The sequence below is a fragment of the Tachyglossus aculeatus genome, chromosome 13, assembly GCF_015852505.1.
Source record: "Tachyglossus aculeatus isolate mTacAcu1 chromosome 13, mTacAcu1.pri, whole genome shotgun sequence".
NCBI classification, from domain to species: Eukaryota; Metazoa; Chordata; class Mammalia; order Monotremata; family Tachyglossidae; genus Tachyglossus; species Tachyglossus aculeatus.
This window is the reverse complement of record NC_052078.1, coordinates 18,734,889-18,749,238: the sequence shown is the minus strand read 5'-3', so window position 1 is coordinate 18,749,238 and position 14,350 is coordinate 18,734,889. Positions and strand designations below refer to the sequence as shown.

The 14,350-nt window shown below is 38.7% G+C and overlaps 1 protein-coding gene across 9 annotated transcripts in view; it reads right to left on the bottom strand.

Annotated features, from left to right (window-relative positions):
• The window catches only part of ABI1 (abl interactor 1), a 102,460-nt gene that overhangs the window by 8,406 nt on the left and 79,704 nt on the right, over nucleotides 1-14,350 (bottom strand). For 2 of the 9 annotated variants that reach the window (XM_038755835.1, XM_038755836.1), the window contains 5 exons: nucleotides 12,901-13,041; nucleotides 8,665-8,765; nucleotides 7,597-7,677; nucleotides 5,383-5,559; nucleotides 2,413-2,499 (listed from right to left, as the gene is read on the bottom strand). In XM_038755835.1, the coding sequence (XP_038611763.1) occupies nucleotides 2,413-2,499; nucleotides 5,383-5,559; nucleotides 7,597-7,677; nucleotides 8,665-8,765; nucleotides 12,901-13,041 (587 nt within the window). The remainder of the gene's footprint in view (nucleotides 1-2,412; nucleotides 2,500-5,382; nucleotides 5,560-7,596; nucleotides 7,678-8,664; nucleotides 8,766-12,900; nucleotides 13,042-14,350) is intronic. The other 7 variants (XM_038755838.1, XM_038755840.1, XM_038755841.1 and 4 more) reach the window with 4 other exon arrangements.

The following is a 14,350-nucleotide window of genomic DNA, read 5'->3' as shown; positions in this document are numbered from 1 at the left end:
GGGGGGTTCTGAACAGACAGAAGAGCCCCAAATTTTGAGGTGAGAAGGAGTTTCATGTGTTCTCCAAATACCAGAGATGGGAAACCTAAAGCACAGAGGGAAGAGAGGCTTGCTGAAAGGCATAGTTCAAAAACAGAACTGTAAGCAGACACTGACACTGTTTAACATTCAGTCCAAAAGGTCAGCACATCTCTTTATGCACATTTCTAAATGCAAATTTCACCATTATTGCTACAAAAATCTTATGTCCCATGAACTTACAGGAATTTAAAAAAAACACGTGTCTGGTTTTTAACCTTTACTTTCAAAAATAAAAGGCTTGGCAAGAGTATCCTTCTATTTATATATTTAACCATAAAAAACCTTAACATTCTGATTATAAACTCTGAAATGAAAGAGTTAATAGTCAAGGGTTAACAGTCAGGATGGGTCTGCATGAGAAGGAAAATTACACCGCCATTAAACCAAGGAATGTCAACACAATTTTCAGGCCTCTCTGGCATTCTGCCTGTGCTGTGCTTTGCTTTGCTTATTCTCCAATATTCTCCAATATTCCTTGCTTTCCTGTTAGAAGGGGTGCCTTGTCATTTGACCCCCCAACTTGGGGCATCAACTCAAACTGTTATTTGTACATCACACTGCTGACTCACAATGGAAAAAAAAACTAAAACCCTGAACCGCTAATCTAATTCCTCCTCTCTCCCCACCCCCCATATCAGAATTAGTATAACATGTCCCAGTGATGTCCTTGAGGCACTTTCCTGTTTGGAAAAGAAAAACACACTTGGTGAAGACAAATATCATCACCATAAAGTGACCTCAAAAGCCTTACTGCAATACAGAACTGAACTTCCATACATACAGCCTTACAAACACTACTCAAATCCCAGCTCTGCCAATTGTCAGCTGTGTGACTTTGGGCAAGTCACTTAACTTCTCTGGGCCTCAGTTACCTCATCTGTAAAATGGGGATTAAGACTGCGAGCCCGCCGTGGGACAACCTGATCACCTTGTAACCTCCCCAGCGCTTAGAACAGTGCTTTGCACATAGTAAGCGCTTAATAAATGCCATTAAAAAAATCACATATTTATCTGATTATCCATTTTTCCATTCTCATTTTTGGTCTATCCGTAATTATTTGGCATTTGTCTCCCCCACTAGACTGTAAACTCCATGAGGGCAGAGACTGTGTCTTCTAAACTCTATTGGACTTTCCCAAGTACGTGCTAAATGAATGATTTAATTAGGACTGACTGGGAGATATATACTGGATCACGTCTCAATTTCTATAGGCTTCCGGAGTGGAGAAAGCTACCACACTGAGCTCAAGCACCAGGGGATGATGTCTTGAACCTGATCCTGGGAAAGGGATAGTAATATCTTCCTTCCTACCCCCATCCTGACCTCCACAATTTTATCGAACTGCATAAAAGCTCACAGGGATAACCAGGGATAACCCTGCACAATACACCATACATGACGGTACCACCACTGGATTTTCTTTTTCATTAATGGGTCACACAGATTGGTGTTTGCCTTGTACTGGGCCACTGGAAAAGGAGTTCTGTCCACATTCAGCACAATATGAATCTGACCTTTCAGGGTGGGTTAGAGCAAAGTCCCTAATCACATTCCTTAGGGAATGGCCATCTATCACAACGGGGCCTTATTTTCTCTATCCTTAAGGCCTGCATTCTAGCCAACTTTTAGCTTATTTTTGACAAACCAATCTGGCAGACACCCACTCCCAACTCCTGCTAAACTATAATTCCTTAAGAGCACAGATTATATTTTCTAACTAAATTTCTCTCTTCTAAACACTCAGTATAGTACTCTGCATACAACAGGTGCTCAAAAAATGTGACTGGGCAATTGTCAGGATACTTCAACCCTGGCACAATTGGGAAAAAAAAATGTACAAAAGTCCACACAGAAATGAGGGATGAACTCCAAGCTCCATTTTAAATATACCTGTTGTCCAATTTAATGTTTTATAGAATTTAGAGCATGGCATTCTAGGATAGAAAACTTGTTGGGCAATAGGCTACACAAACACTTCATAATCTTCCTACCACTAACTATTCCGGGCTAACGGCAAGATTCCACACTACTTGGAATTATTATGTAAGTTTAATTCACTTTCCTTGATGACCTGCCCAGAGCAGCTGTCCCATCTTTTGAATAATTTGTCATCATCAATAAATTGTGGTTCGAAACTCAATAGGTCAGTATCATGCACAAGAGAGTAAAAGTCTGAAGATTGTGCTCCCCAGGTCCAAAAGCATATCCGCATCAGAATTCAAGAGAGAATTAGCTTCTCAAAGTAGGAAAGGAAAAATCTGACTTGCCAGCCATGCATACTATAAGAAAACAGCCTCTACTCTTTGACGGTTCAGTTTTTCCAAACTTACTGTTTTCCTGCACCCTGGCCACGAAGCCTGTGAGAGGTATCTGTGGAGTCAACTGAGGCATAGGGGGAGGGGGTGGAGCAATTGAAACTGGTAACAACCACACCATATGGGGGAAGTAAAACAGATAAAGGAAAGAAAAGGAAACAAACAAAAAGCAGCCGTCAGTTACAAGGACCACAAACATAAGTATGCAAAGAACAGTCTGCAAATGAAAAAAAACCAAAAACCAAAAAACCAACAACAACAACAACAAAAAAAACCCAAACACAAACAACTGCAGAACCTTCTTCAAGTTTATTTTCCAATTGTAAAACTAAAGCTGAAGTGTTCGGCCAGTTATTTATTTCAAGAACAAACAAAAGAGGGTAGTGTTTGAAATGGTCTAACCATAAAGGCTAAAGAGTTTGTTTATTTTGTGAGATGAAATAAGTTACTCAAATTCTGGAGGAAAGCAGTCACGAGACAGTGGTCTGCTCAAGGTTTCTGGGGATGGAGTATTGATAGAACCCATCCAACAAAATATTCAGTGTACCCATAATTCAATAATTACTCTTCATTAAACCTAACGGACGGAGGGCACATTTGTTCATTGCAGCTAATGTGTTCTGAATGAAACAAAGAAGAGCAGATCTGTTCTTCAGTTGACCCTACGATTACAAATACTTACATAAACAAACTTCTGCTAAGTGATTTGGAGTAGATGGGCAAAAAATGGTATTTGGTGGTATCCTCTCCCCCAGGATGCCCAGGAAAACAATAGCACTTTTCATTTGTCTGTGGATGGTCTACTCTGCTCAGATCATTTAATAGATTAAAGGGGAGAATTTTCATTAAAAATATGCATAATTTTTGCTCAAGAAAAGTGAAGAATTGACTAGAAAGCCCTGTAAATATGAGTTCAGGTCTCTGGGTTACCACCAGGTAAATATGCACCATTTGGTCTGAGACCACCACTTCAACCTTTGAGTCTCCAGAAGATTTACGTTGGAAGACAGGACGACCAGATACATTTAAATTCTATTAAAATCCTGATGAGAAAAATAAATATTTGAAAGAGGTTCTATGGTCTCAGGGAAGGAACAGTTTAATAACAAAGCAATACATAATAATGAACTCATTTTCTGACTATAACAAATCATTGTAAAACTAGTTCTCAATTGTTTACTAGAACGCAAAAATGTTCCCAAATGTGATTAAGGGTTAGAATTTTTGATACACAGGAGGAAAAGTCTCTATAACTTTAAAGATAAGGCTTACGAGGCCTACAGGAATTAGCCATGCTTGTCAGTTTATGAAGGTGAATTCACTTTGAAAGGGAAAAAAAAGATTCAAGCTCAAGAGTCACAAAAGAAATGGTAGTTACCAGGACTAGACAGTGATGAAAAGAAACTGAAGTGGAAAGATGCACATCAAAACACTAAAAAAATTTTTTAAGAAGTTACTTGAACACCAACAGTGAACCTGCTTGAGGAGTCACTTAATGTATTTGATAACATGCAGAAGAATCTGAAATTAATTCTACTTTATATCACAATTTTCAAAAGAATTAAGCCATTTAGATATGGAATTGTCAGTAATTTTATCAATAGTTCTTGCCCAGGTAAATCCCTCAAAGTTTTTCAAGGAACTCTTCCTGTGACAAAGACAATGTTTTTAGGAGGAAAAATGGAAAGCTATAGAAATATTGATGGACCCTATTTGTGCATATATTACAAGTTTTCTTAGAATTACTATTAGAAGTGTATTAGTATTTTACTGTATTTGAAAATGTCAGCTTTCTCCTCCTAATTTTATTTTTAGCATTCCTTTTATATGGCCTAACAGTTCAACAATGATAAAAATAAAATCAATCACAGAGTGGCTGCTTATTTTGTTTGTAGATTACTGAGTTCCTTTAATTTCTTTACCCCCACAACCTCCAGCTGTCTACACTTTTACCATTTCACAGGGGATGAACAGAAGTGAAGTAAATCAGTCAATTTCATTACTTGTTGGGAGCTCTGATTAAAGGTCTATTGGGGAGGAAGTCAAAATTATTTGTTAAAGTGAGATCTGGGGGTCACCTGCCAGATAATGTCCTTGTTTGCCCACCATCACAAATCATTTTGGATACCAGGGAGCGGAAGGGTAAAATAATAAGGTATCACAATCTTCAAACCGCAAACTTTAAAAACTTAATCAGTCACTCCTGCCAAAGGGTTCTCATTTCAGATTTTCTCTTACTGGGTTAAACATTAAATACAGAAAGTGAAAAATGAAAATTCCAATGTCAATTCAAATTAGTCATTTTTTTTCGTACCCTCACCAACCTTTAAACAACAGTTATTGCAGTTAGTGCTGAGATGTGCAAAGATTAAAGGGAATAGTAGGAAATCGAAAGTCAGAAAAATATTTCCACTGCTGGGAATTCCTGACAAAAAGGATACAAGCAGAAGAGACAGCAGGCACTGCTATTAAGGACTGACTTTCTAACTAACTTTACTTAATCTTAACTTGATGCCCTTAGTTCAGTGATAGCCAGCAATTTTTCTGTCATAATAGAGATACACAATGTTTAGACTTGAAATTCTAGTGGAACAACTTCCACCATATTTTCTACAAAGACTGTCATTAACAACTCCTTTGAGAAGTTAATTTTAAGAGGTCATTTTCCTTCAATTTTAAAAAATAAAATTTGGATCGACAAAAGTGTTGGACGTTGAGTGCTATCCAAATCTTTGAGTAAGTATGGGATAGCCTATATTTACCTGTTAAAAAAAATGACTATTGATCACTGGAATATTGGGTTTAACAGGCATTGACTTGCGAAGGAACACAAAGGAACACCAACAGTAAACACTGATTCTAAGGTATAATTGTTGTCTATCACTAACACCAACACCAACAACAACAACAAAAAAATCAGTCTGGTAATCTCATAGTTCACAGTGCCCCACGGTTGCTATAAGCCTGCAAAGCACAGAGGCTTACTTGAGTTTTGAGAGTAAAGAGGACCACCATTAACATGAGGTTGAGCAGAAAACTGAGCAGTCACAGAGGGAGTTCTTCTGTATCCACCCGAAGATGCCGAAGAAGTGGTAGAGTTGTGTCGAGAAATCTGCCTGGTCATTGTGCCATACTGGGAACCAGGAGCTGAACCCGGGGCCACTGGAAAGCATTAGCCAAAGGGAACCAACAAAAACACTTAAGCAATATGCATCACACGACACAGAGTGAGCAGTACAGAAGAAAACGAGTGAAGAACAAACATCTGTGAACCCGGCTGAACCTTTGAATAAAAACTGGTTGGGAAAATGACTGCTTCACGCAGTGCGGCTACTCGTTAAAATATATTCTCAAACTGCTGAAATATATTTCCTTGGATTGGGGAGATGATGCAGCACGGAGCATTTGCTTTTCTTCCCCAAGTTTTAAAACAACGTAGCTGAATAAGAATTAAAAATCTGTCTATAAACAGAGGTAGGACCACTTCTGCCAGAAGTTGTGTTTTCAGTATGAGTTTTAGGTATAATGAAACAGCGGGATTATTTATCCATCTGGATACGGCATTGGGTGTTGGACGAATTGGTTGTGTGCATGAGTGCAATGACGAATACAAGACAAATGATAAATGAGTTTTTCCTTAATGTGGAGATCTGCTACAAGAATGCACCTCCTGCACTATGACTATCCTGTGGAAGCGAATATTATTTTTATATCTGAGAAGATAAACAATTTCTCACTTTTAAAACTGAAAATTTTATCACTACAAAGTCATTTTCTACCAGTGACACAATTTTCAACACAAGGGAGTTCATCTTCATGTGTAAGAAGAGAAGCTTACTTCTTCCGCATTTCAGAATAAGATCGGTTTACCAGGACTTACAGGGGGCAAAGGAGTTGGAAGCATATAAACATCATCACTAGGGTCTACTTTCTTACACTTGTGCTCCTCAGTGTCCTATATAAAAGAAACTAACATTCCCCTAGAAAGTGAACTGATCCTTGCATAATCTTGGCATGTTATTTCTTTCATTTTTCTTAACTACGATTTCTCATAAAAACAAATGCAAAAATTATATCTCTATATATTTATAATCTTTTACATATACACGAAGGATGGAGTGAGTTTCCCAGTTGTTGAAAGTTAGGCCCCCAATGCTGATGAAACCTGTGTCAGATCTAATGTGTAATAGTTTCAAAGATATGGGGATTTCCAAGTATTGCAATGGCTAAAAATACCATACACACATATATCTGAATGTGATAATATCTACATTCAACTTGTTTTAATTTCAAAGTTTAAAACCAATACAATTCAGATTAACTTTCAGGGACACCTTAGTAAATGTAAAGTATTTACAAGGTTAATATGGATCAAAGCCTCATAAGCTAGTTGTGTCTTGTGAAAGTTCATTTCTGGGTTGACAACTATATTGCAAAGACTTCCTATGCTGATCTTACTCAGCATACAACACCCTAAATGCTTAGAATATTGATGGCTGGTCATTTTGGTAAATGGAATTTAATGTTTACAAAGCCGTCTTACTTAAAAATCCCAGAGATTTATTCAAATTCATTTTTTCTTTCCAATAATGTTTGTCTTTAATACACCAGGTTTTAATGCTACAGATGCTTCTCTTCCACATGCTAGTTCTTTTACTACTCAAACCACCATATCGCCCTTTTGGCACAAGACAGTTTACTGCTCTATGATAGATTTATAAATTCCTTTTTGCTCAAAGTAGGAACCCTGAAGTTCCTAAAATATATAGTGGCCACTTCTTTCCTATCTTGGAGAACCTAAATCCCTAGGAAAACTAGGACAATCATTCTTCTCAGATTATTTTTTTCAAAAACCCAAGAACACCAGCCTTTCATTTCCCAGAGGAAAACTGATTACTTTCAAGCAGAATTAAACTAGTTGTAGACTATTTCCTGAAGTTTTAAAGTTTCAAATTTGAAGCTTAACCAATTCAATATGTTTCAGGTAACATTCATTTTCAGGCTTCATCTTCCACATAACTTCAGAGGCTTTTTCACCACCAGAAATTAGTTTACATTAGATGTGTTAAATATTCACCTTTGTAGTACCCACATACACCATGTTGCAAAAAAAAAAAATTAGAAATCTATTAGGAACAAAGGAGTTTATTATTAATTATCTAAAGGAACTGAAATTGTTCCAATACTGACAAGTCTCACCTATGACATTGTACGTCGGCAGAGGCGGAGGCAGTGGTGGTGCTGGAGGAGCTCCACAGGGAGGAGGGACAGAAATATGTGCTAATAAAATAGTGCACATGCCAGTCAGGTTTCAAGCAAAACAACTCAACAGTCAGAAGACAATATGAAAGGAGTCAGGGCTGGATAATAGGAACTGGAATTTTACTTGATAAAATTAAGGGGAGGGAGGATTTTTTTTTTTAACACGGATATCACAAAATTATTTAACCTACATCGTCTTTCAGGGAGATGGATTTTAAAATTGTAATTCTGAGTGGTTTGTAATCATTCCATAAGGTTTTCTGGTGTTTCCTGGTTACCATCTTTTGTAAGTTATCTTGAAAAAAAAATATTGTCTATTATTCATTTAAAAAATCCTAAGGTCAATGACAAAGAAAAGAACATTCCATAATTATTCCAAAATATAGGAGTGAAGCTTTTTATTCTTGGTATTTTCTGGTAACATTACATTTACCAATGTCTGCTTGCCAATGCAAAGCATGGTAAATTGATCTAGCTTTTTGCAACTTAAAAAAAGTACTAGTGATAAATAAGATATTTTTCTTATGACACAGCTTTATCAATAGTAAGCCTTAGGCAAGTAAGGGCAGAATAAAGTAAGGAAGTACTATTTGTTTAATGCTTGTGAAAGTAGTAATGATGCTATGATCAAGATCTTACTACTTGCCAAGTACTATTCCAAATTCTGAGGTTGACAAACTAATCAGAACATCTTTAGAGATGGTGGTCTGGTAAGAAAAATGTTGGTGGACAGACAAATGTCTGCACTTACAGTACCCGACAGACAGCTATAATGTGTTACCTGTGAAAACCAACTCCTATCACTTCTCATTGCACGAGGACTTCCAAACCTCTTTTACTTTCCTTCGCCAGCAGCTATCCCAATTCACTCTTGGAACAGAAATCTTCTGAACACTGCCTTAGTTTGATGACTAAGATGTTGCAGTAGGTTCCCCCTGAAGATACGTAAGTACCCATAAATTATATTGCACGACAAAACTGAAAAACGATATAGAAAAACTGCACCTGGCCCAATAGTTGGTGGCGAAGGTGTAGGCACGGCAATGGGAATGCCAATACTGCTGCTTCCGCTGTTCTCTCGACTTCCACTTCCTCCACTGCTACCACTGCAAGAAGGAATAGAAAAACATTTCAGTGGCCTATTTCCTAAAGAATCATGCAATCACCAAGTGCAGGAATTTATAGTTATCATTAGAGGTGCATCTTGGGACAGTGTCAAGAAATCTAAACTGTAATTCCTTAAAACTAAAAAAGACGGAGACTTCCTTTGGACTCAAGATTAATGCATCTCATTTCCTACTTGGAATCAGAGAAATCATTATACATCAACATTATTCCAAACTGCTAGGGAAGACATCTCACACAACAAATTGTCAGAAATTAGTTTTGCTATGAAAACCAATTAGCTTCTTTTCCCTCCAGAAAGTGATGACATTGTTAGCAATAGAGATGATAGCTAAGAAAATCATATTAGAGAAGATTGAGAGAGTATACCCATGGCAATGTGAGTTATTCCTGTTAGGATTACATAGCTCTGCTACCCAAATTTACTGACACCTCTGACCAGGCAAAGACAATTTGATATTTCAAGAAAAACCCGATGCCTATTATAGTCTCCAAAGTCTGCTTGTTGAAGAGAAAGGAGCACCGATTTCTCTAAATAAGATGGGATTTGCAAACTTATGGGAAATTTATGTTGTCTGTTTTGACAATCCGAAGCAACTTTATTCGCAGGACAAACTAGAGAAACAGGGAAAGACCTAAGACACTGAAACTAACCACTTTCAGTTTTGCACGACTCAGGTTTTTTTTTTAATGGTATGTTACAAGTTTATTATGTGCCATGTATTGAACTATGTGCTATGGTAGACAGAAGATAAATTGGGATGGACACAGTCCCTGTCCCACATGGGGCTTACAATGTAAGTAGGAGGGAGTGGGATTTAATTACACCTTTCGGGCGCTGTTAGCATTTTCCAGTGCTTGGAACAGTGCGTTGCACATAGTAAGCGCTTAATAAATGTCATTTAAAAAAAAATCCCCATTTTACAGATGAGGTAACTGAGGCACAGACAAGTTAAGTGATTTAACCAAGGTCACACAGCAGACAAGTGGAGTCGGAATTAGAATCCAGGTCCTCTTACTCCTAGGCCCGTTATCTTTCCACTAGGCCATGCTGCTTCCCAACAGAGCAATTCTCAGGCATGTGAAATCATTTCCTACTACAACCCAGCATGCTCACCTCATTCCTCAATGCCAACCTACTCACTTAACCTCAATCTCACTTATTTCACTGCTGATCCCTCACGCAAGTCTGCATTTGGCCTGGAATTCCTTCCCATTTCATATCCACTAGACCATCACTCTCCCCACCTTCAAACCTTAATAAAATCATCTCTCCTCCAAACCCTCATTTCCCCTACTCCCTCTCCCTTCTGTGTCACCCTTGCACTTGGATTTGTAATAATAATAATAATAATAATAATAATAGTAGTATTTATTAAGCGCTTACTATGTGCAAAGCACTGTTCTAAGCACTGGGGAGGTTACAAGGTGATCAGGTTGCCCCACAGGGGGCTCACAGTCTTAATCCCCATTTTACAGATGAGGGAACTGAGGCACAGAGGAGTTAAGTGACTTGCCCAAAGTCACACAGCTGACAATTGGCAGAGCCGGGGTTTGAACCCATGACCTCTGACTCCAAAGCCCATGCTCTTTCCACTGAGCCACGCTGCTTCTCTTTGTACCCCCTAAGCACTTGATATTCACCCCACCCTCAGCCCAACAGCACTTATCTGTAACTTATTTTACTATCTGTCTCTCCTTTTAGACTGTTAGCTCCTTGTAGGCAGGGAACACATCTACCAACTCTGTTATATTGTACTCTCCCAAACGCTTAGTACAGTGTTCTGTGCAAAATACTCAAATATGATTGATTGATAGGTTCTTGCAATGCAACTTTTTGTAAAGCTCCGCAATTGATTTCACCATTATTCCACTTAAATGGAAGCCACTACCTTCCTCTTCTCAAATTTGATAGTACATGGGTGGTACGGTAGTATATACCATCCACATACAAGTATTCACATATATTCAGAATTACCTGGGGCCAGCACTAACATCTCAAATCAGAAAATATAACATCCTACAATTCCAAGATCAGCTTTTCATACGACTGAATTTCTTTTTCCTCAACAGTGCCATTTTTTTTAATGTTGCCGGTGTTTCGGATTTACATGCCAGATGTGCTCTAAGTAGACCATCCAACCAATCAATCGATGGTAATTATTGAGCACTTATGTGTAAGAGCGCTGTATTTAGTGCTTGGGAGAGTAGAATATAACAGAATTAGCAGACATGTTCTACACCCATAATGACTTTACAACCTAGAGGATATAGAAACAGAGCCAGAAATTGCATTTAAGCAAAGTTGCAATTAGTACAACACTAATGTAGGAATTATGATGCATTCTGGGTCCAAACCATGCAACTGCCCTTAGAGGAAAAAGCTCCAAATGAATGAGAGGGGACAAAATTAAAACATATCCGAAAGGGAGTTACCTAATCTATGTGTGCCACCAAAAGCCTTTCCCACATTCCTCAATAATTAAGATTAATTCTCTGTGGCTCCAATCCAGTTTATTTGCCATTTCTACTGGGAATACATTTTTTAATCAACTGCAGCATGTAATTTTCAGTTGGTTTGTTTAAAACAAAACTGCAAGTTAGTATCACAAATTCTAGAGAAAACAAGTGTACTAAAAAAGACTTCTAAGAGGTGAGAGATGATTATTTCTTTAGAAATGGTTTTCTGCTACTGAAGATCCAAAATATTATCACCATGGTTGCAGTTAAACTGCAGAGTCTGTGAACTACATTTCAAAAAATCCCAAGGAAAGGGCATAACACCAGACCTTTTCAGGTCAATGACGTCTAGATCTGTCAATATTTAAGTACAAGAAGCTGTTTCAGAAGCAGAACTGTCACTCTGAAACAAAGTCTCTCAGATTTCCAAGCAAGTTATTTTGCCAATACTTAAACACAGAGACACAAGCCTTTAAGCAATTGGAAGACAAATCTCTTATTCAACACCAGAACAGAGCCATTCCCTTAATCTTTCATTTAAAAATAAGCAGTTTGATAAGCATTCTATTTGGAAACTCAGAAGAAACCATGGACTGACAGAGTAAGGACACGCTGTATTTTCAAACAGTACAGGTTCCTTTATGACTGTGGTATAGAAACAGAAAAGTAAGGAGCTATTTAGACCAAAAATTCCATTCCTTATGATGAAGATGGGAAGAGTCCAAACTCTAGGACCACTAGCCTCTAGGATCAACAGACTCAAACATAATTAATAACACACATACATGCTTTTATTCACCTACTAAGGAGCCACAGAATTAAAAAATCCCAGAATAAGAGATGGAATAAGAAGATGATTTGGTTCGGCTCCCTATCCCTATAGGAAACTGCCTGTTATTTTATTAACGATGTAAAAAGACCGAAAAGTCTAGGTAGCTTATTCCAATGTTTTGTTACCTGATAGGAAGTCCACATTGTGGATTTTCCATTTGCAACACTATTGAATTCTTCTCTGTTTTACAGGGAGCAATTTACCACAGAAGGCATTGTGTTTATTCTGGGATCAATTGGAAATGTGATTCACTTATTGCCTTTAAAGTAAAAGCAAGATGGCCAGAGTGAGGGAACAAAATAGATAAAAATAAGTGTAATTTGGCTGTAACAAAAGGTATGGCAGTTCAGTCCTCTGTGATCATGAAGAACACCAGGTCGGCACTGATTGTCCTGAAAACTACAGATAGTTTCATTAATCCAGGGTCCCACCAATTTGTAACTCTTGATAACTATGACACAGAACATATTTGGTAAAATTTTTGCTGAGCTTGTGTCTCCTGGCTAAGGAACAACCTCTGATCAGCACTAACAACCTCTCTACTTCTTCCTTCCTCTAACTGCTCAGTCAGAGTATGAAAGAGGCAAGGGAAGCTTGGGACAGCACCCCGGAATTCTGGAAGTGTTGCTTCCTTACCCCCTTATACCCACTCATTCTTAGTGGTATTTTGTTGTATGCTGTTTTTAGTCTTGATTACAGTGACTCCAGAGAATTTGTACCACAGTGCTGCCTTTGTAACACTCTGCACTAGTGTCAGATTGATTCAGCACCTCCAAGGATATTCTGTTGACACATCTTAATCAGGTGTTCAAGCCTTAGCATACCTGTGTGTTCTTGGTCTCTGGTTTAAAGATGCTGTCCTTCCTGGACTGTGCTGGCTTCCAAGCCTGGCGGGACTTGTCATATAATCATTAGGAACTGTTGGTGGTTTAACAGGTTCCAGGGTTTTGTAAGGAGTATTTCGTCTGGAAAAGCAAACAGGAGAAGATGGGAATAGGACACAGGACGTACACATTTGATGAAAAGGACTGGTTTCTTCTCTGCTTTATGACTGCACCTCAGTGACCAATATTAGCAGAGTATACAAACACTTTCAAATACCAAGGCTTAGGGATTCGGGAAAATGACTTGTCTTAAATGAACGCAATACATTCATTCACGCTGATGGTAGGCAAGTGCACTGTTACCACAAAATGTATTAAAAAAAAATTCTTCTTCAAAAACCAATGTACTCTTTACACCATATGAACATGAAATGAATATGCCTTGTTTCACTGTACTAAGACCCCCAAAGTATATGATGTGTTCTTAGAAAATGCCAGGTCTAAGAAAGCACTTTAAGTCACAGAGCCAGTAAGAATTTAGGAACTAAGGTGCTTGAGGTCTTTGGACAAATTACTAAGAATGTTTCATATGGAAAGAGACACGTATGGGAGAAGAGGGTGGGAGCAACCCTAATACTACAGAACAGTGCAGAGGACCCTGAGAAACCTCATCGGCAGCATTTACTGAAAACCAAGAATGTTTAGAAGCAGCGTGGCTCAGTGGAAAGAGCCCGGGCTTTGGAGTCAGAGGTCGTGGGTTCAAATCCCAGCTCCGCCAACTGTCAGCTGTGTGACTTTGGGCAAGTCACTTCACTTCTCTGGGCCTCAGTTCCCTCATCTGTAAAATGGGGATGAAGACTGTGAGCCCCCCGTGGGACAACCTGATCACCCTGTAACCCCCCAGCGCTTAGAACAGTGCTTTGCACATAGTAAGCGCTTAATAAATGCTATCATTATTATTATTATTGTTATTTAGAGCACTAAACAAGGGGCTTGGAAATGTGCGACATTTCCCTAAGGGTGTCTGCCCTTAGGGGCTTACAATCTAGGCTAAGAGGCCGGATAGGGCCAGAGAACAGAGCTGAGTTTGGTAGAGGTCAGAAAACTCCATCTTGCTGCTGCATATTACCTTACTGCCTGCATCCCACAGCTGGCAAAGAGGGGAAGCAGGGACTGGTGGCTAAAACCATGTCCTTGCCTAAGCCTGGACTTCACTGGGCTGGCCTCTTAGAAACCACTTAAAGGCATTTTTTTCCCCCTCCAATTTGGGGTTCAGAAAGGCCCGATGCAATGTATTCCAATGTGTATTGGGCTTAGGTTTAGGTCACAAAAATCCAGCGTGGGGAGAGCTCTTTTAATTTCTCTTTCCTCCTCAATCACTTTCCTATTCCCATTTCCCCCACCTGTAACTACCACCCCAATTTCCTTCTCATACTCCCTTGCTCCTGTA